At 47.7% G+C, this 21,408-nt stretch overlaps 1 protein-coding gene across 8 annotated transcripts in view; it reads left to right on the top strand.

Annotated features, from left to right (window-relative positions):
- The window catches only part of Jcad (junctional cadherin 5 associated), a 41,580-nt gene that overhangs the window by 8,869 nt on the left and 11,303 nt on the right, over positions 1-21,408 (top strand). For 4 of the 8 annotated variants that reach the window (XM_039096446.2, NM_001427709.1, XM_039096447.2 and 1 more), the window contains one exon: positions 5,268-5,601. In XM_039096446.2, coding sequence (XP_038952374.1) covers positions 5,324-5,601 — 278 coding nt within the window. In that variant the 5' untranslated portion in view covers positions 5,268-5,323. Of the gene's footprint in view, positions 1-5,267; positions 5,602-11,697; positions 11,837-11,937; positions 12,138-13,336; positions 13,488-15,014; positions 15,133-21,408 lie in introns of those variants that run through there. The other 4 variants (XM_008771786.4, XM_008771788.4, XM_063276696.1 and 1 more) reach the window with 4 other exon arrangements.

The following is a 21,408-nucleotide window of genomic DNA, read 5'->3' as shown; positions in this document are numbered from 1 at the left end:
CATAATTTAAATGAGTCCTATAGTAAACAAAGGGTGCTGGGGGCTAAAGATGGCCTTCCTTCTTACTCAGTGTTAGTTTGGTTTCTGTGTTGTCCATTGAGATGGAAGGTTTGTTCTTTGGGGTTTTGCTTGTTTTTTTCTTTTTCTTTTTTCTCTTCTCTTCTTCCTTCTTTCTCTCTTTTTCTTTCCTTCTTCCCTTCCCCTTCCTCTCTTTTCTTCCTTCTTCCTCCTCTCTCTCACTCTCCCTCGCTTTCTCTCTCTCTCCCTTCCAACATGTGCTCTCACTAGCTCTGGCTTGCCTTAAAAATGCATAGACCCTCTTGCTTCTGTTTCCCAAGGGCCACACCTGCCTTATTTTGTTTAAGATTTGTTTATTTTTATTTTATGTGCACGAGTATTTTGTCTATGTGTATGTCCTCCAGAAGAGGCTGCATGCTGGCTGGTCAGTGGTGGTTAGGGACACTCAGGTTCAAGCTGCAGTGTGCTCTCACAGAGGGAGGGAGCCATCAGTGCTCTTAACTGATGAGCCATCTCTCCAGCTTGCTACAGCAGCCTTTAAAATCTAAGTGATAAATGTATAGAACACAGGAATGAAATTCCCAAAGTCTGCATTATCTTAACTATTCTTAAAATATTAATTACATGTTCAGCATAAAACTTTTTATACAAGAATAGAGGATTTTTACAGACCCAGTTTCCCTTCTTTGTGTATATAGCCCTACAACATTTGTTTTAGTGAAAGGCTTGTTTGGCTTACGCCAAGTTGCACAAGAGCAAACTAGGGAAGGGCATGTGGCTCAAGGCCTCATGAGGAGTTCGAGAAGCCAGCTTGTCCTTGTGGGACTACCCCGATTCCTCTCATCCACACAGGGGTGCCTCAGAGCCTAACAGCAGTGACTAAGTCCACATCCTCCCATTGTCTCTTGGAGTCAGTGACAGATCCATTTATAGATGAGAAATTGAAGCTTGAATATGAAGGCCACCTAACATATGAAAGCATTGGTCTTTCTGGGATCACAAGCACACTTCATATCTGCCCTGCACCTCAGCTGCCGAAGCAGAACATGTGGGATAGATTCTGAGATGAGAAACAGCTGGACCCCCATCCCCCAAAGGCAGGGTCCCTTCACTAGATGGTCAGCTCCCATTGTGGTGGAGTCCCTCAGGGAATGTTGGAACAGAAAAGCCCAACATATGCAGACATACAAAGCTTCTTGGTGGCCTTCTTAAGCCAGACACCAGAGTGAAGTAGGTTCTGCTGCATGCTGGCTGTGCTGGTCAGTGGTAGACCGGAACCTTCAGCTTCAAGCTGAGGTGTTCTCACAGAGTGAGGAAGGAAAGCGATGGTGGTACTGTTTCTAGGCAGAACTGATTCTTCCTCCAGGTGTGCTCTGAAGATCAGAAAAGCAGCAGCATGTGGTGGCTGTACCTTCCATGAAAAACCTAATTTGGATACTCTATTTGCTGTTGAGAGGCTAGCAAGGGACTTGTTAGGCCAACAAATTTCTCATGGAGTAAGAGTACTATTGAACATACTGGGAGATCATCGCCTCACTCCTTGACCAGCAGAGGGATGGCATCCACATGGTAGCCTTCAAACTAGTGGTTTGTGAAGTGATTTAGTAGATGATGACCTAGTAGCTGTCTGGATTACCTTCTTATATATTTCCATTTGAGTGCTTAATTCAAGAAAATAAATGTAACAAAATGTATTAGTTACATGGTCAGTGCTGTGACCTAAGTGAGAGTGACTGACTTATGCTCCACAGGACACATCCCACCATGGCAGTGGAAGCTGCAGCTGCAGGTGTACAAGGATCATAGTGGGTCAGGGAACAGAGAACTCCAGCCAGAGTGGGTGGAGCTACAACCCACTGGCCTCACCCCCATATTATTCCTTATTTCTTATAGGACCCACAGTGCCTCTCAAAATAACACCAACAACTGGAGAAAAGTGCTCAAAACACAAGAACCTGTTAGTAATATCTTACACTCAAGCCCTACCATGAGCCCCTCCCCCCCAAAAAAAACTTTGTTTAAGACAGGACTCAACACTGTATCCCAGGCTGACCTAGAATTTTCTAGATAGTCCAGTCTGGCCTTAAACTTGGGACAATCCTTCTGTCTCAGTTTCCTGGGTGCTGAGGAATGAGCCACCATGCCTGAATGGACTGGTTGCAAAATAATACCAACTACAACCTGGGTAGTGTTTTAGATGGACTAAGAGAGAATCTCCGGAGGCCTTTTCAATCCCTTGAGATTGGGTAGGGTCTCTTTCCAGTCATCCTGTCTTCATCCATGTCATGGAATTATGACCCCATGGGGGGAGGTGGCGGCTCCTGTCATGTCTTGACACTCATCTGCCTAGTTTTAATTGTCTGTTCTTCTGCTGTGTCTTCAGCCAGATCCTTACGGGCAGAGAATGGCTGTTCTTCATTACTAGTTCAGAGCTCGCTGTACTCTGTGCTCCTAGGAAGTGTTTCTTGATGTGTCCTTCTTACAAAGCAAAGCTCTCTTCCTGGGTACTTGCAGAGGCTGAGTGTCCAGTGTGTTATGACGCCAAGCGAGGATGAGGTTGGAAATCATGAGCAACACTCCAAATGAGACCAAAAGAGACAAAAATGGCAAAGGCACATGGTGAAAATTGACAGTGTGACGTAGCATCTGTCTGTGATGTTTGCATTGATGTGTATGTGTTCTTATTGGCTTTCAGAATAGTCCAGGAATCTGGGAAGATTGTTTGCTGCAATTTTGCATGTAGAAAAGCTTAGGGTGATTCCTCACCTGCTTCAAGGATCACACCTGATAAGGGTAGCTCACCAGGCCCCAGAGCATGTTTAATCCTGTGTTGTTTTAGCTATACTCTCAACTTCCCAGCTTACAAAACAGCTTTGATGACAGTGAGAGCCTGGCATAGGTCAGCTTCTGTCATGGTCTTTACAGCCACGTCGAGTGGTGCATGAGGGATAGTGTTGCATGCCACTGACCTGCAGTATTGGTATCCCAGAACTGGAAGGAAATGGAAATGCCTTGGGTGCCTGGGCCCCTCCTCATTGGTTGCCTTGGAGGCCACTGCAATTAATGTGTTGTTAGTGGAGAACTGCCACCTCTTGGCGCAACCCATCCCATTGTAAATGAGAGTGACATAAAAGAAGCCAGCCAAATACATCAGGTGTCAGAATAATAGTGTGTAGGAGCCTGTGAGGAGAGGGGTCAGTGCTCACATGGATATGGAGATGAGATAGAGGCTAAGCTGAGTTGGGTAGCGGTGGAGAGTACTTAAGGGGCAGAAGTCTTTCATGAACCTGAATGGTAGTGGTGCCCTCAGGGTTATCAGTAAGGCCTGTGGTTAGGCCTTGGCTCCACGCTGAGCACTGAAGCCTGTACTCTACTCCCACTCACTGTGAGTTGCAGGCCCCAGAGAGGAAGACAGATAAGACTTCCCAAGTCGGAGCTCCCTCGACCTCAGTCATCTAAGATCACTCTGGTTTTGATGAAGCTGGATCTCTTCTAAAAGCCTTAGTGTGGGTTGTTGTCCCATTGAGGGTTTTCTGAATATAACTGTAGTGCATAGGGGTTGGACTGATTTACCAAACTCCAATGAGACAGTGACTCATATGGAAGTCTTGTGAGGAAGGGGAATAGTACAGGCATCTCCATATGAAGATGCAGACTCATGGACATGGGGCCTTTCCTCTGGGGTACCAGGAGTCTGTCTCTAAGCCATGCTTTTACTCCTGAGGTCATTATACCCAGAGTCTTCTTAAAGTGCCAAGTTTTCTATTCCCATATCAACCTATGCAGTGTATCTATCTAACTCTTAACTATTCTTCAAAACAGTATGTGAGGGGCCCTTCTCTCACTTATGTGTTCATTCAACAAGCATTTCCAGGAAGCATATTAAGTGCTGGATGCTGGGTATGTTGCCAGCAAAAACCCTTGTCTAAATAACTTTCTCCCACATTCACACAGCCCTGAATTGTGCTGTGGTTTCTTCTCTCTGTTGCTTAGCCAAGGTCCTTGCTAAGCTGACTTGAACTTAGGTTTGTTTCCATGATCCCGTTTTGCTATATACATGAATGGCCCATTTGTGACTCCCCCAAAACCGCAAAGTTGTGGCAGGAATGGTGGCAGGGATTTTTCTGTGAGGACACTAACTTCCGAAGATTTCCAACCTTCAAAAACTAAATGGACAGTTATAGACCTACAAATGTGAGCATCCCCAAGCTGACCACAGAGATGGTTCTGCTTGTGTGTTCCAATGGATGACATGTGACCAGTGCAGGGACCCAGCGAGAGTTCCCACTGGCAGGATATGAGGCGTCCTTCTCAAACCTGCATGCTGGACAGCATTCATTCCTTGGCCATTGTTCCTACAGCCACAGTGACTCTTTTCACTTCACCAGTGAAGTGGCTAGGGACAGAGCTCCCTGAGCCATGGTGCCCAGGCCAAGGCTACCCCCAATTTTGGTGATTGGCAGCCCTACTTTCTCTGACCTCACTGGACTGCTTCATTCCCTCACTTTAGTCTTCTTGCCTGTAGTACAGTGGTTCTCAACCCATGGGTGGTGATCCTTCTTGGGGTTGAATGACCCTTTCACAGGAGTCTACTAATACCATCAGAAAACAGGTATTTACATTATAATCCAGAATGGTAGCAAAATTATAGTTATGAAATAGCAACAAAAATAATTTTATGTTTGGGTCATCACAACATGAAGAACTATATTAAAGGGTCTCAGCATTACGAAGGGTGAGAACCTCTGGTCTAGTCATTAACATAGGGTTAACCAGCATTTAAATATGCTGGTCTCCAGGCCAAATTTATCTGTGGCCACCCTTGGATGAGAGATGGAAAACTGTACAGAATCTTTGGGAAGAGATTTGAGTCATAAGTTTCACATGGACTCAAGCTGGTCTGTTATCACATGCCCATGATTCCAGTGCTTGAAAACTGGAGGCAGGAGGATTCTCAAAGTGACATCTCATCCTTTTCAAACAAGGTCTAGACAAGCCTTGAGCATCTCCTGCCTTTGCCTCCAGAGCATTAAAAGACTGGACCAGAGAGTAAGACCTGCAGATGTGGCAGCACTTCCTACGACACAGTGTTGCACCCCGCTGGCCTCTTCTGGAAGGACCAGGCTGCTGGTATTGGGCTGTTCAGCAAGTGCATCGCCACCTTCCCACGTGGATGCTGGGGAGGGTGGGTGTTCACTTGGTACAGGTAAGGGACTGTTCATAAATGCAGCTCTTTGTTGTCCTTTCAGTGATGCGTCCTGCCACCATGATGGTTCAAGCTTGTGAGGTTTGATGACGCTGCACCATGTATAGTGTGGAAGATCTCCTGATTTCTCATGGATACAAACCAGCCCGAGATGCCCCAGTGCCACGTGAGGACAAATCAGAGCGATGCAGGTCAAGAAGGACAGGACCCCAAGCTGGCCAAGGCCTATTGAATGGGTACAAGGATGGCCCTACAGCCCATGCCCACAGTAGGACAGCCCTAGGAACAGGACACGTGAGCAACTCTGAAAAGCACAGCAGCAAGCCAAGAGGCCACCAGGAGTACCAAAGCTCTTCTTCTAGAACTCCCGAGGCGGGGTAAGCTTCAGGTTGGCCCAGTGGGTTTTGTTGTTATTGTTGGTGGTGGTGGTGGTGGTGGTGGTGGTGGTGGTTTGTTTTGTTTTTGACTTGGGAGTTTGGCATTGGCTTATATGTAAATAAATCAATTCTTCCTGTTTGGCTGGGTTGGGAGAGAAAAAAAGAGAGGTCAAAGATGGGGATGAATTTTGCTTGGGCTGCATCTGGGATCTGAGTTCTGGTGGTAGTCTGCACGGAGCTGGGTAGCAGACCTGCACTCCCCATAAACAGTTTCCACCAAGGCAAGCACAGCATCTCCTGGCTCTGATTTTCTTCTCTTGTAAAGTGTTCAGTCACATAGGAAGCATCCTGGAGCTACCTAGAGCTCATTCATGGCCACCCTGACGACACGCAAGTACAATGTAGAGTTCAGGAAGTTGGAAGGGAGCATGTGCTCCTGTTGTTGTAAAAATATAAAAATAAAAGAGCATGGTTGTCTATTTCCCCGCTAGGCACCGCGGTGCTCAAAGATATCTGCTAGATATCTTGGTGGAAACACATCCCAACTCCTCGGCGGCCCAGCGTCTCCTGCCACCACACACTTTCCTACAATCAAACCATCACATAAAAGAATACACAACACAATAACCTTTGACCCAACTGGTAAGATATAATTGCCCACTTAAACATAAAAAGCCCAGTACCATCCATCCCTTAGGAACATTAATAACAACCTGTAAATACACAGAGCAGAATCTTAACATCACCTGCCATGGCTTCTCACCCTCTCTTCTTCCTGTCTCTTCCTTTTTCCTCTAGTCTCCTCCTCTTCCTTCAAACTTCTCTCCTGCCCATCCTTCTTTCTCCTCCAATGACAGGCCTCCTTCTATCCTGTACCTGCCCCTCACCTGTAATTTACAAATTCAATGGTGGTTCTGGTGAAGTCACCTGAGTCCTGAGTAGTGACTAGGCAGCTGTCCTTGGGGCAGTGGAATTAGCATCAAAATACAGGTAACTTCAGGGCAAACCACAACATGCTCCCTCTGTTGCATGTTCACAGGTGGCTTTTGACCTGTCTTACCTTTACACCTGTGTTGTGCCTGTGTGGTTGTCCCATCTGAACACAGCTATACCTGTGCAGGGGCCTCCTTATGAAAGAAAAGGGGGGTGAGTTGGCAGGAGAATGCTGGTGAGAACGGGAATTTCATCCACCGTGCAAAGGAATTCTGAAACTTTCCCAGGCAGTTTCAGTTCAGGCAAACCAATGCCATCCTTTCATCAAACTGTGCTTATCTTGGGACAGTAAAAGTATATAAAAGGCAGAGTTCTGGGTGTGCAGTGTATTCTGGGGCTGGCTGTGACCAGCCAGAGGGGACAACGTGACAGGAGAATCCAGGGTCCAAAGAAATAAACATGCTATTGGGTTAAAAGAATGGGCAAGAACTAGCCTTCTGTGGTCACAGGTCACTTTTCTAGAGAAAGATGTTTTATAGTTGGGTCCCAGCTTCCAGACAGCAGTAGAAGGGAATTTGTTTGAAGAGTATTAAATGCCTTGAATGTTGGTCAGCACAGAAGCATTCAGGGTTCTTGCTCCCTTGGGCAGGCTGACTTTCCATTAACCACTGGGGCAGGCTTAGGAGGGACTCCCTGCTGGAAGTAAGTAGGAAGGGCCTTCTTAACTTTGCTCTCTTCCAAAGCCACCCCTTTGTGGGCTGCTTCTTGGGCTTCTCAGCCTTGTTCCTATGAAGCCTGGCTTGCTCAGAGTCTCTGGAGGGGAGCTCTTACAGGCACATTGGTGGAGCATTCCAAGAACGTTACTGCCTGGTAAACTTGGGCTTGATTTTCTCCGGTCTCGTCTTCTTTCTGCTTTGGTGCTGCATCTGTCTTTCTTTCATCTCAGATCACAAAGCACCAAGGTTGGCCTAGACTCCTGTTTCTTCTGTGTTTCCCACTGAGTTTGAATGGCACACACCATCCTTTTTTATTTAGAGAACCCCTTTGAACCCTGGACTCAGGGCTTTCCCTTCCCTGTATAGGAGTGGACTCCTGAGACCCACCAGATACCCCTGCCCAGCCCTGTACAAGTAGGCACAGTCTCATGAAAGTGGCCTCCCTGTGGCAATGTGTCACACTGGTGTGTTTTCCTGTAGACGACAGAGACACCTCTTCTGTGTGTTTCCAAGATTTACTGATTAACCCAGAAAGTAAATAGTGGCTTTTGGATAAAATGGGTCCCTTGTGGAGTAGAAAGAGAAAATGCGTACTTGTGTGCAGAAATCTCTGCCCAGGCAGGTCTTCCTGGATAACCTGGAAGGGCACTTTCTTCCTTTGGTAGCCAAGTGATACTTGAAACTAGGAGGCAGGGTATAGGAAGTGGGCGTGGGGGAGGACTGTTTCCCCATCAAGAAGATGTTGCTTTGGGAGGAAAGAAGCAGGTGCCAGTAGTGAACAACATTTCAATCTAAAGATGAAACCAAGCATACCACAGCACTTAGGAATCCTGCATCTGAATGACTAAATGGTGCTCCACCATCTCCCAGCCTCTGGCCCTTTGACAAGTGCATCTGTGGGCTTGTAGCTGGTCCTGTCCCAACAGTGGCCTCTGCTGGGCTGGTCTCCAGATCTGCAGGGCATGTGTGGTTCAGGGTGTCCAACTCCAAGCTATGAGGAGACTGGGAAAATACAAAGCTCTTCTAGTAACTCTCCCTCTGCCTAAGGTCTGAACTACAGTGGTCCTCACCTGTTGAGTTAGGCCCTCACCACCTAGCTACTGTTCGCAGAAAGATAGAGGCCAGTACATGTGGAAGCCCAGAGTGAGCTTGGAGACCAGCCTGTTTTATTTTGCCAGCTTGTAGAGACACAGGCAGGGCAGCCATGTTGTTTTATAGAGGAAGAGCAGGATGCCCAGAGTGTTGGTTGCTTGTCAAGGGCTACTCTGGGTGGCAACGGAGGGAGCCTAGAAGCTAGGTATCTGTGGCTGCCACCTTGCATCAGGGAAGGTCCTGGCCTCAGCCCAGCTCTTCCTCCAGATGCCAAGTGCTGGACTCTCTCCCTGTCCTCTACCCTCTTGCAAAGGCATGGCTCGGTCCTTTCCGGTTAGTAGGCATTGAAGGGAAGCATGCTAATACCTCTGTTAGGTAGTGCACAGTCCTGCTGTCAGTGGGCTTGTTCAGTTACATATCTCTGCAAGGAAGAGTTGCCTGCAGCTTGGTACTCAAGTGAAACATTGACCAAGGACTGCTTTAGACATAATTAGCAAACATGCAAGGTACTTGTTTCCTAACCTTGAAGACACTGCCCAGAACTCTCACCGATATTAGATCAAGTAGACTGAGCAGCCAAGACAGGAATGATTAACAGGTTTGGGAAACAGGGGTAAAGGAATGTGTGAACTTGCTAAAAAGCTTTTATACTCAAGTGGCAAAGATGAGGCCAAGAGTCGACTCACACATGTGCACAGTTTATCCAAATTAGTGGCTAGAGAGAACTTGCCTTCTGCAGCTATATGTCTGGGACTCTGCTTCTATGGTGGACAACACAGAAAATAGGCGTCAAACCCCAACTGTATGACACTCCCCAGGGCCCAGCCTGGCTCTCTTGCCAAGATGACAAACCTGGCTTCACAGCAGCCCTTGCAGCTGCCTCCTTGCCTGACCAGCCTGCCCTTCAGGCTGCCAGGGCCCTGGTCTTGCTCGGTCACAACAATTCCCTACCTACTCTAGACTCCTGTTGTCCAGCACCATGTGTACAGGTCCACCTCATGGTAATTCCTTTGCCCCTGATGCTCTAACATGTCCTCTCAGCCTCTGGGATTGCCTTGTCCTGAAGGCTGTACCTTACCTGCTACATCGGCAACCCTATTGCTGATGCTTTTACTTCATAAATATTCATTCTGCTGTCCAGGCATTTGTGGAAGTACTAAGATTTCTACATGTCAGGCTCATCTGGGGCAGGGGAGGGACTTGCCTGCATTGAGGCTCGCAGGGTTAGCTTCCATGGTAAGAAAGAAGAGGAGGGTTGGCCTCTCAGCTAGGCAGATGAAGGGGCCACTGTCCTCTCCCCTGTGATACTGCAGCTTGAGGAAGGGCTTCTTTTGTATCACAGTCCAGAGAACACAGTATACACAGTGGGACTGGCATGGAGTCGAGAGGCTGGTCCGTGGCAGCAAAAGCTTTTGGCACAGGTTGTTCATATAGAGCACAGAGCAGTTGAGCCAGAGCCTGAAGTAAGTATAACCTTCAAGATCCCCCAGCAATCTGGTCTGCTAGCTAGCCTACACCTCATAAGGTTATAGATCCTTACCGGAAGAATCATTCTCCCTGCCTCTCCTTGTGGGTGGCCTTGGCTCTTGGTTTTGTGTAACCCCCTTTGCTGGGTAGCCCCTTCCCTGCATGGACAGTAGAACAGTGTCACTGGACAGTGAGCCCCATAAACAGACTCCTGGTGATTGTACTATTTATTCTCTTCCATGATGGCTGTCCTAGTATACTTTCTGTTACTGTGATACAACACCATGACTAAGAACAGCCTTGTGAAAAAAGGGTTTATTACGTCTTACATCATTCAAGGGAGTCAGGGCAGAGACCCCAGAGGAGAACTGTTTCCTGGCTCACCCCCAATAGTCCAGGCCCACCTCTCCAAGGATAGCCCACACTGGGCTAGGCCTTCTTACATCAATCAACAGTCAAAAATGCCACACAATGTGCCCACAGGGTAATCTGAAGGAGGCAATTCCTCAGCTGAGCTGCCCTCTTCCCAGGCGACTCAGGCTCCACTGAAAGTCACTTAAACAGAACAGAAAACCCACAGGCCACATCCCAAGCTTGCTTGCCAGCACCCTTAAGAATGATCACACACATTCAGGAGCACACATATGTGAGCACAACTACAATACACACATACATGAGCACACAAGCATGAGAACACAGGAGAATTACACACACACAGGAACACATGTATAAGCACACACGCATGGTCCATACACATCAGCACATACATGCATGAGCACACCCATGCATTCGTGCACACAGTAAAATGGGTGGGACACTGGGGCAGAAGCTTCATGTTTCCGGTGAGGTCAATCTTTACCTCCCATTAAAATATGTGAATGCTGTTATCAGTCTTCACGGGTTTCCTTAATGTGTTTCCTGTGGAATAGTGTAATCAGAGGAAGCTGGAGGCTGTAAATAACTTAACAATGCGGAGGGTTGAATCTGAATCACATCTTAATGGGCTCAACTCTGCTTCACCCAGGGAACTCCGTCACTTACTTTCTTCCTTCTTTCTTCCTTCCTTTCTTTCTTTCTTTCTTTCTTTCTTTCTTTCTTTCTTTCTTTCTTTCTTCCTTTCTTTCCTTTCTTTCTTTCTTTCTTTCCTTCCTTCCTTCCTTCCTTCCTTCTTTCTCTCTCTCTCTCTGTCTGTCTGTCTTTCTTCCTTTCTTTCTTTCTTCCTTCCTTTCTCTTCCTTCCTCCTTCCTCTTCCTTCCTTCCGTCCGTCCGTCCGTCCGTTTGTCCTTCCTTCTTTTGTCAGTTACTGTGAGGCTAACCTGTGATTATCCAGCAGCAGCAGTATGACTAATTAGAGACTGAGCCACCGAGGACGCCTCTGATGTGGTGGCTCCAGGCTCTCGTCCTGGGTGGTTTATACCAGGTGGATAAACATCCCTTCTCACTGGTGCTACTGGATATGGTAAACAGTTCTTTCTTTTCAACTTCTTTCAAATCATACCCTACTTATAATTGTTTTCTTTAAAGGGAGTAAGTAAATGCTTACATTTAACACCAGTTTCTGCGTCTCTCTCTTTCCAAAATTCTAAGCCCAGACAATTTAACTTTTGGGCTTGCTTCATTTCTCAGCACAGGGTGCTGTATCTCGACCTTCTCCCAGGGGACAGTGCTGGGCTAAATAAGAGCATGCTAGCAAAGCCCCCAGGCCTCTCCTCCGAGGTACTTGTTCATTTTCTGGGGAAGCACTTTTGTCCCCAGTATCTCCTGCTCACACTGCCACATTTCCTTTTGCTGCAGAATTTGCTCAACAGGGGTGGTGGGGTGGTGGGGTGGTGGTGGTGGTGGTGGTGGTGGTGGTGGTGGTGGTGGTGGTGGTGAAATCCTTGGACAGGTGTCTTGCAGAAACACACTGTCAAGGAAGGACTTCCAGAGACCTTCCTGTGTCTTGGCAGCCACAGCTTCGCCAAGAGGCTTAGTCCATGTCCATAAGGAGGACTGTCTTTAGCTGCGGACCCGGCTAAGATTGAGAGGTAGGAAATGCCTCTGGACAGTCTGTGCAGGGGATGAGGGGGTAGGGGTGGGGTTGAGCAAGAGCTGAGAGACTCTCTGTGCATCACTGCTTCGCCCTCAGGAGGACTGTACTAAATTCTTCAGGAGAAACAAAGAACCTAGGTAGTATGCAGCTCAGCAGTGGCCATCGGTGGCTTCTGTCATTAGCCGTAAAGTCTCTGTGTGATCCTCTCTTGCACTTCTTTCCTCTGCCTGCTGTGAACTCCGCTGCTGAAGAACAGGGGGCTGGAGAGAGGAAACGCCCGCCCACATAGCGGCTGAGTAAGTGAGGATATAGAGGCAAGGAGGGTGGTTGACGTGGGGTGGAGTGAGAAGCCAGCGAGTTCTTACATGTCCTCAGTGGCACTGAGCAGACCGTACTGGTCAAGAAAGTTTGACTTGGTAAAAATCATTAATTCCTATTAGAGGAAGCTGGACACTCTGGAATAGTCTACCTTACCTGTTGCATTTACACGAGAACAGATGAGTGGATGCTTGCCCTTCCTGTTTTGTTTTAATAAACCAAACACTGGTTTGCTTTGCATTGTCCTGTGGAGACGGGTGTAGTTTCTTCCTTAGGGAACAGCTGTGCTGGGCAGGGCAGCATCTTGCTATGACACTCAGCTGGATCATCAGTTCCTGCTATTGTCAAGGCCTATGGATTACAACCTAGAAAACAAGAAAACATGTACTGAAATAGCTATCGCCTCCTGACGGGCGTTTTGCTTCCTTCCCCCTTTCCTCTGTGCTTCCTTGTGCTGCTTCCCCCTAGGATAAGAGGAAAGAGTGTAGACATTGCCTCTCCACCAAGAGTTCATCATAATCAGGTTAGAAATAGCTAAAACAATATTCTCTGTTGGGTACTGTGTGAGACATTTTGCATTATTCCACATGATCCTCCCCCACTGAGCTCCCAGAAGCAGAAGTGTTTCTGTTCTCTGTATAGAGGAAGGTGCTGGAGATGGGGAGGCTAAGGGTTCAGCAGGTGTGCGCAGTTAGAAAGTTGTGGTTCTGACACTTCAAACCCACGCCGTCCTTTGTACGCCAGTGCAGAAGGCCAACACTCCTGGCATCTGGTCACCTTCCTGAAATCAGAGAGGTACCAGGAAATAGTACTTTGGGTGCTGCAACCAGCACCAGATGTGACAGGCCACATCCAAAGAGGGGATAGACTCTGCCACTAGGTCCCTGCTGCTGGGGTTGGGGAGCTAGTGCTCTGGTGCCCCTCTCTCCCTGAAAAGAAGCCCCAAGGCTGGTTCTCCTGCAGGCTAGAGGTACCTGCCATTGCTCTGCTGGGGAGTCTCTGGAATTACCTCTCACCGAAACGAGAAGCGCCGTGCCTTTGGCATCCATCCCTGTGGGCACAGGAGCCCCGGCACATTCCTCATGGGTTGATTGCTTCTGGAATAAGGAAGTCTGTAAAGCGTCCCCTTCCCTTTCACTCTGCCATAATCAGCATGTCCCTGCCATTTAATCCGTAGGATGAGTGGACTCCCTTAAGCATCTGACATGACTCAGAGGTGGGGGCACATATGCGACAGGCTCTCTTCTCTCAGGAAGTGTGCTTCTGCAAGATGACAGACCTGATGCACACACCCTGAAGCCCACTCTGTGTGCCAGCTGCCAGCCCAGGTAGTCCTCTGCCTGCTCCACCCACTGTTTTTCTTTTACTGCCTCTCAGTCCTGCATGCCTACCCTCCTTACTGATCCTCTATCTCTTTGCATAAAAAGCCCACTTATTTATTTTGTGGTAGTGGGGTATGTCCTGGCATGTGAGTGGAAGTCAGAGAGCTGCCTGCCACTTCTGGCCCTCCACCATGTGGAGCCCAGGGACTAACTCAGGTGGCCAGGCTGGGTGGTCTCCGTACCCGGTTAGCCATCTCACTCGCCCACGATTGTTAACTTGACACTGCTCTACCAGGCAGTGAAGGGATTCAGAAAAAGCTTGAAACTCACATGAGAGCAACTAAAGCCCAGCGCTAGCTCAGTGTGGAAGAGACACTGTAGCCTGTAGCAGCATGGCAGGGGTGGCTTCCAAGTGGCTGTACTCTTCTGAACTATCTTGACGAAGCCCAGGCTCCTGCACAGGATACTGCACCCTGTGGTGTTGCTAACTGACTTCCAGGGCCTTTGTGCAGGTATTAGCAACAAGCATTCCTCAGAGTTGCCATTGTGAACTACTGAATGCACTATCTGAGTCCATTGAATAGATCTCCCTCACTCCTCATTTAGATGTATACAATTAGCATCCTTTGAAAGTCCAAACATATACAACTAAAAAACAAACAAAGATATTGGAAATGTCATTAGACACATTAGGCACTCTGTGATGGCAGCCATTGCTAGCATTGTGAGACCCAGGCTGTAGCATTAGAGCCATTGGTGGTTTTTCTTGTTAGGACAGTGCCCACACAGCTGCACTGGCTGGACAGTGGCACAGTGAGTTTGTGTAGCAGCCTTATCTTGTCCTGCAACTAATTTTTTCTTGTGTTTGTTTCAAGACAGGGTTTCTCCTTGTAGCCCTGGCTGTCCTGGAACTCACTCTATAAAGCAAGCTGGCCTTGAACTCAGAGATCTTCCTGCCTCTGCCTACCATGTGCTGGTACTAAAGCATGCACCACCACCACCACCAGGCCACCTGACTGGGTTTTGGTTCATGCTAGCCTCTACCCTCTCTTTAGTATTTGTGCTCTCCCCACTTCCTGCTTCCTCTTTCCGTTCGTTCTTCTGTGATGGAGGGCCACGTGCTGTGTGTATACTGAATGACTACAACATGCTGAAAAGTGAAACCATAGGCTCCCAGGCCTGTACCAAGTCCTACAGGGGTAGATGGTGGACCCATCACAAAAGCTTGCTGAGCACCTAGTGCTGGGGCCGGCATGTGTGAGCAGACTGTGAAGTGCTGTGCCCTCTGCTGCCCTAGGAGGAGTGTGTACCCCTCCCAGGTCTTTATGTCTTTATGCCTGTGGTCTCTATGTCTAGCTTATCCATATCTAGCTTATCGATATCATAGCTTATCTAGCTGCAAACCACTGACCCCTTAGGCAGGAGGCGGGTCATTTGAAGGGGTAGGCTGTGGTGATCTGTAACAGTAGGAGGCGGGTCACTTGAAGGAGCAGGCTGTGGTGATCTGTAACAGTAGGTTGTTGTATCTACCAGGCTACACTCGTGGAAACCAAGAAGCCACCACTGGACCAGGAGATGCATGCATGACTATGGGACCTCCCATCCTGTCTTAGTTAGGGTTTTACTGCTGTGAACAGACACCATGACCAAGGTAACTCTTATAAGGACAACATTTAATTGGGGCTGGCTTACAGGTTCAGAGGTTCAGCCCATTATCATCAAGGCAGGAACATGGCAGCATCCAGGCAAGCCTGGTGGAGGAAGAATTGAGAGTTCTACATCTTTATCTGAAGGTTGCTAGCAGAAAACTGACTTCCAAACAGCTAGGATGAGGGTCTTAAAGCCCACTCCCACCGTGACACGCCTACTCCAACAAGGCCACACCTCCAAATGGTCCTACTCCCTGGACCAAGCATATACAAAGCACCCCACATCCCCATCCTGAACTCCACATGGAAGTCCTTCTGGACTGACTGGACCTGGGGTCACTGCATGGTCAGATTCAGGATGGTGTTCATGGAACAAGGAGAGGGGACTGCAGTGTTCATGTTTCCCTTTACACAGAGCACTCCAGATCAGACTGTGAGGCAGCACCCTGCTAAAGCTCACCTACATCCTGTGCCCAGATGGTCACAAGTCAGTCATTATGATCCTGGAATGCACCGAGACGATAATCCTATCAGAGCATGTGACAGCCATTAAATCACTGCTTCCATTCTAAGGGACTTACCTCTTGTTATGAGTGTGTATGTGTGGTATGTGTGCATGTCTATGCATGTGCATGCATGTCTATATGTGTGCATGTATGTGTGTTCCATGTATGTGTATATGCATGCATACATGTGCATTAGCTACATGCGTGCATGCCTATATGTGTGAACGTATGTATGTGCATGCATGCATACATGCATGTATGTATGTATGTTGGGGGCATTGTGTGAGGGCGCATATGTATGTACAATGCAGAAGCTAGAGGTTGGCATCACGTGTCATCCTTGATTGGTTTCCACCTAATATTTTGAGGCAGGTCTCTCATGTGAACCAGATCCTCCAGTCTAGATAACCAGCTTGCCCTGTGGACCCTTGTCTCTGCCTCCCTGCCAGTGGAATTACAGGCAGACTGCTGCTCCACCCTGCCTTTATGTGTGCAACCCTGGTCCCCACACATACTAAGCAAGTGCTTTAACCCAGATGCTGAACCATTTTCCTAGCTTTTTAGACTTACTTTTGAAGAGAAGACAGTGTGTCCCAGCAAGGTGACACAGTGGATAAAGGGTAAAGGCACCTGCCACCAAGCTCGCTGACCTGAATTTAATCCCAGGAACACACATGGGAGAGGGGAATAACGACTCCCACAAGTTGTCCTTTGATGTGCACATATGCTCTGTGACATGGACATATCCACATACATACACAGTCACACAGAATGAAGTAAAACATTCTAAAGGACAGGCTGGGGCTTTGCTCAGTGGTATCAAGCATGTGTAGAACTGTAGGTTTGATCCTACGCCATAGAACGCAGCAGGGTGGAGATAAAGAACAGGTTTTTCTCTGGTGAAAAGGAGTCCTGTGAGGAACGCAGACTCCTCCTACCTCTCTTAATCACCTCTCAGACCCTGGGAGTCAGTCTGCCAATTTCCTTTAGACATGTTATCTTTCAAATGTTTGTATTTCAAATATTTTCCAGGCAGTTTACCAGCAATGCTGTTGGCTTCATTGCTCTGGCCCATGATCATGTGAGGCTGTTAGAGAGGCTCTCTCTGCCTCCTCCTGCCCCATCCTGGGGCAAGTCACATAGCTTTGTGTGTCTTCTCACCCAGCCTTTCGGTGTTGTGTGCATGAAGGGTGTCACACTGACTCTCTCACCTTATTTCTCTGCCAGCCCATGTCAGGGTACCCAGCATGTTTATGCAGAGCCCATTGTAAACATTTCTGTGTTGAATCTTTAGTTTCTTAATTTTTTAAAGAAAAATTTGATCTCACCTTGTTTTATCAAAAGCATTAGTGAACATCCTTGTAGCTTTGAAGCCATTTGAAGTAGTACTTGATTTCTGTGGTACAAGGTAGTTGTCTCAAAGCTAGTAGAGAAGATGCATTTGGTGATTTGTCTGAAGGAGATAGAACATTCCCTGGGTGGGTTCTTCTGCCGACTGTCATGACCTGGCTGAGGCTAGGTACAAAGTAGACAGTTGCTAGATGATTGATAGATTTTTTTAGTGTGGACGTGTGTGCATGCACAAGTTGTGTGTGTGTGTGTGTGTGTGTGTGTGTGTGTGTGTGTGTGTGTCTGTGTGTCTGTGTGTCTGTGTGCATGCGCACACGTAGTAGAGGATAACATTCAGGAGTTGGATCTCTATTTCCACTATGTGGTTTCTAAGAATTAAATTTAGGTTATCAGGCTTGGCAGTAAGCGTCAGAACTTACTGAGTCCTGCTCTGTCCTTGGTTTGGTGTTTTGAGGCAGGGTCTCACTATGTAGTTATATCTTGCCGTTAAATCCTTCTGCTTCAACCTTCCAAGCACTGGGGTTTTAGGTGTGTATTGCCTCACCGTTGTCTGTGTCATGTGGACTGATATTTAAAATGTATTATTTGTGGGGCTGTGGGAATGGCCGCACAGTTAAAGCACCTGTGACCTGAGTCTGTGCCTGGCAGCCACATAAAGCTGCTCACCATGGCCTAGCTTAGGGGGTCCAATACCCACTTCTGTCCTGTGGACACCTGTACCCATGTGACATGTACACATACAAGCAAGCATAGGCAAGTATTATGCAAATCAATTTAGCCCAGAATGCCTAGTGATTTTGATTAGTCTTGACAAAATGAGAATGATAGCATTTTTGCACAAAGCAGAAAACTGACCACATCCCGTCACCAGGAAGTCACAGTCTGTATTCTTGCCCTGCTTCTGTCATGTTTATCTGTCATTTGGTCATGGCCATGGCATGGGCATGCACAAACAGGGCCTTGAGATCTCAGTCGCTCTCTAAGCGCAAGGCAGGCTCACTACAAAGCAGAGCCACACTGTGACTTCCTCCATAAAGTCAGACTTGTAGAGCATGGTGAGACCATGGAGGAGTGACAGTGGTAGGAGATGAAGCCCCTCCCTGTCAGGAACCTCAGAGGGCAGAAGGCTGTGTCTGCTGCAAGGCTACAGTCACACATGTCCTTGTTCCGCTCCGTCCCAGCTCAGTCTGTGACTGTGCCTTGCTGCACTACAGAGAGTGCTCCATAACCACCTTCCACCCTCCAGCCGGTGTCACTGATGTTTAGGTTGACGTCTCCTGCAGGCTCCTCAGGGTAGGACTGCAGCTTCTAGAACTGCCCAGCGGGCTCACCGGCATGGGTGTGGGCATTCAAGGAGACCACTAGCAATGGCTTCCGAAGGGATAAGTCCTGGGAGAACCTAAGCCAAGCAGTACTTTGTCAAGCTAGTGTGACGAACACTATTTAGAAAGCAGCTAAAAGATTAAAAGCCTACATGAAGCAGCAAATGCAGAAGCATGTGGGCCTCACAATGAGACACCCTTGACTTCCAAAAATGGCCTGGCTGTGCACACAGTAGCTGCTTTGTCAGTTATTTGGACACTGACTCTGCCCTTTGAGGCAGATAAGTCCCTTCCGAGGAAGACCAGTAACACGCAGCTTTACCAAGAGCTCCTTCCATAGCTGCCGTGTCTGCCCAGTCACACGCAGCTTTACCAAGGGCTCCTTCCATAGCTGCCGTGTCTGCCCAGTAACACGCAGCTTTACCAAGGGCTCCTTCCATAGCTGCCGTGTCTGCCCAGTAACACACAGCTTTACCAAGGGCTCCTTCCATAGCTGCCGTGTCTGCCCAGTAACACGCAGCTTTACCAAGGGCTCCTTACGTAGCCGCCGTGTCTGCCCAGTCAGTTCCCAGACCTTTATGTGCTTAAGTGCTGTCGGTAGCAGGACTGGTGGCTTTTGGGTCCCCCGAAGGCCCTCATGGGCTTCCCTCTGCTGTATCTCCATGATTGCAGAGAACACATGATTGCAGTGGAGATGGGGCATTACCAGTAATCAAAACAACATAAACTAAAAGAATGAGAAGTTAATTTCATTTACCTCATGAGGAAACTGTAATTTTAAGTAGAGCTGAAACAGTTCTGCAGGGCCGTCTGCGCTCCACATACTTGGTGGCTTATCTAGAGTGGATTTGTAGCATCTCTTATGGTCTACTCATTCCTCTTGTAAGAATTTATTGTCAATGAGCTGAAGCTTACTCGCGTCAAGGGTTAGTGGACTAAGTGTCCCTCAATGCATGTTAGAACAGAATCCACATGAACAGTTGACACTGGTCACATGATGTATATATTACTAGCTTACTGTTTATCCATCACAATTGAATGCTGGAAGGAATTTATCTTCAAGTGGGAGAAATAAAATGCAGTGGCCATAGACTCAGTGGTATGTGCCTGCAGTCCCAGCACTTGGGAGGAAGATACACAGGATCAGAAGTTCAAGGCCAGCCTGTACTGCCTGAGACCTTGCATCAACAAGTTGATAATCAAAACACAATGTAGCAAAGACTAATAATGACTGAAAATAGAACACAGTGGTGAGCTGATTGGACTTTCAGCTCCCCTTTCTTTCCCAGACTTTACAAATGTTTTAATTTGGGAAAGCTGATTAATCTTTCTATGTCCTGGTTTTCTTACCTACCAAAGAGGAAAATGGTGGTGCTGTTAAAGCTTAAATGAGATAACTTCTTCGGCACACTTATCACCATGCATTGCACAGTACAACTGATAAATGTTAGTGTTGAGTTACTTCTGAGCCCCAGTTTCTTCTGATGATGGAGGAACGATGGCCATTCCTCCCGGAAGCTTAGGTGGTTGTGTGGGAGCAACTGATGAACATGGCAGGCAGCCAACAAAGAACCAGTGCCCCCTGCTGCTTGTCCCCCATGCCCTAGGAAGCTGCACAGGATGAGATGCATGGACAACCACAGCCCCTCACCACAGCCTTTGAGACGATGGCTAGTGGTGTCGGAGTTTGGTCCTCGTGTGTGTTCTTCCAACATTAACTTCAACAAGGAATATGTTTTATTTTGTTATCTATGTTTTAAAATCAATGACATTAGTGTGTGAACACTGTTCTGTTTGGCTGACCAGAACTGCGGACTTCCCTGAGCATCTTTCAGGGAGTGGCTTTTCTATGCTGTGTCCAGCCCTGGTCATTTGTGGGGAGCATCTGCATATCTGTGCTCACACGGTAGCACTGCCCAATGCTCTCTTCAATTGGATTAAAACTGTGATCTAATCCCCTGCGTGCAGACTGGAATCATTTGGGAAGATTTGAGATATAATTATGTTGGACTCCTCAAATCCACACATCTGAAGTGGGCCTTGGGCGTTGGTAATTTTGGATTTGGGGTGTTAGTTTGTTCCTGTGTATGTGGAGGGCCTGAGTGAATGTATGTGCACCATGTGCAGGTACTCACAAAGGCCAGAAAAGGGCCTCAAATACCCTGGACCTGGAGTTAACAAACAGCTGTAAGCTACCACATAGATGCTGGGAACTGAACTCAGGGTCCTCTCCAAGAGCAGCAAGTGCTCTTGACCACAAACACATTTCTCTAGCCCCCACTGGTAGTTTTTTTAAAAGACTTCAGAAGAAACTCACATCCCCACCTAGAAGTATTGTCCAAGAGTAAGACTCTGCTGGGAAGGGTCAGGAGGTGGCTCAGTAGTTAAAGCACTGGCCCTGCGAGCTTGAGAAACAAGGGTTCAGATCCAAACGCCATGGGCTGTGGTGGACTTCTTGTAATCCAGACTTCAAAGGTGGGGCTACCTGGACCTAGCTGGCTAGCACAGGGGTTCACACACACACACACACACACACACACACACACACACGCACACGAGCACACACACACACGCACACACGCACACGAGCACACGTACAAACAGGAAGGGGGTACCTCCTGATGTATTAGTTAGACATGTAGATGCCTGGGTCCACACCAGATCTACCGAGTCTGAGCTTTCACAAGGAGAGTCTTGATAATCCGCATGCAGACTTGTGCCACTAAAAGGTAGACTGTATTCTGAGAGACATGTTGTTATTTTATTTTGGCATTGTACAAATCTGTTAGGTAATAGAGGCCTCTCTGTGGAGCCGAGAAGTCAGATGATTAAAAACTGTGGAGGCTGCCCCAACATATTGCAGCCAACCAGAACTACCCTTTAATAATAAATGAATGAATAAACATCCTCACTTACCATCACGTGTCATGCCTACATAATGGTACCTGCTGCACCTTTGTGCGACTCAGGCAGTAAGCACTGCTCGCTGACATTAGCATCACCACAAACACATGAGTTGCACCATAGTGTCAGTATAGCTATAACAGCACTGCTGGGGTGTCCTACTCTGTTGTCATCTTTCAGGGCCACTGTCAGTATA

This window comes from Rattus norvegicus, chromosome 17 (assembly GCF_036323735.1).
Source record: "Rattus norvegicus strain BN/NHsdMcwi chromosome 17, GRCr8, whole genome shotgun sequence".
Taxonomy (NCBI): domain Eukaryota; kingdom Metazoa; phylum Chordata; class Mammalia; order Rodentia; family Muridae; genus Rattus; species Rattus norvegicus.
This window is presented reverse-complemented; position numbering and strand designations above follow the sequence as displayed.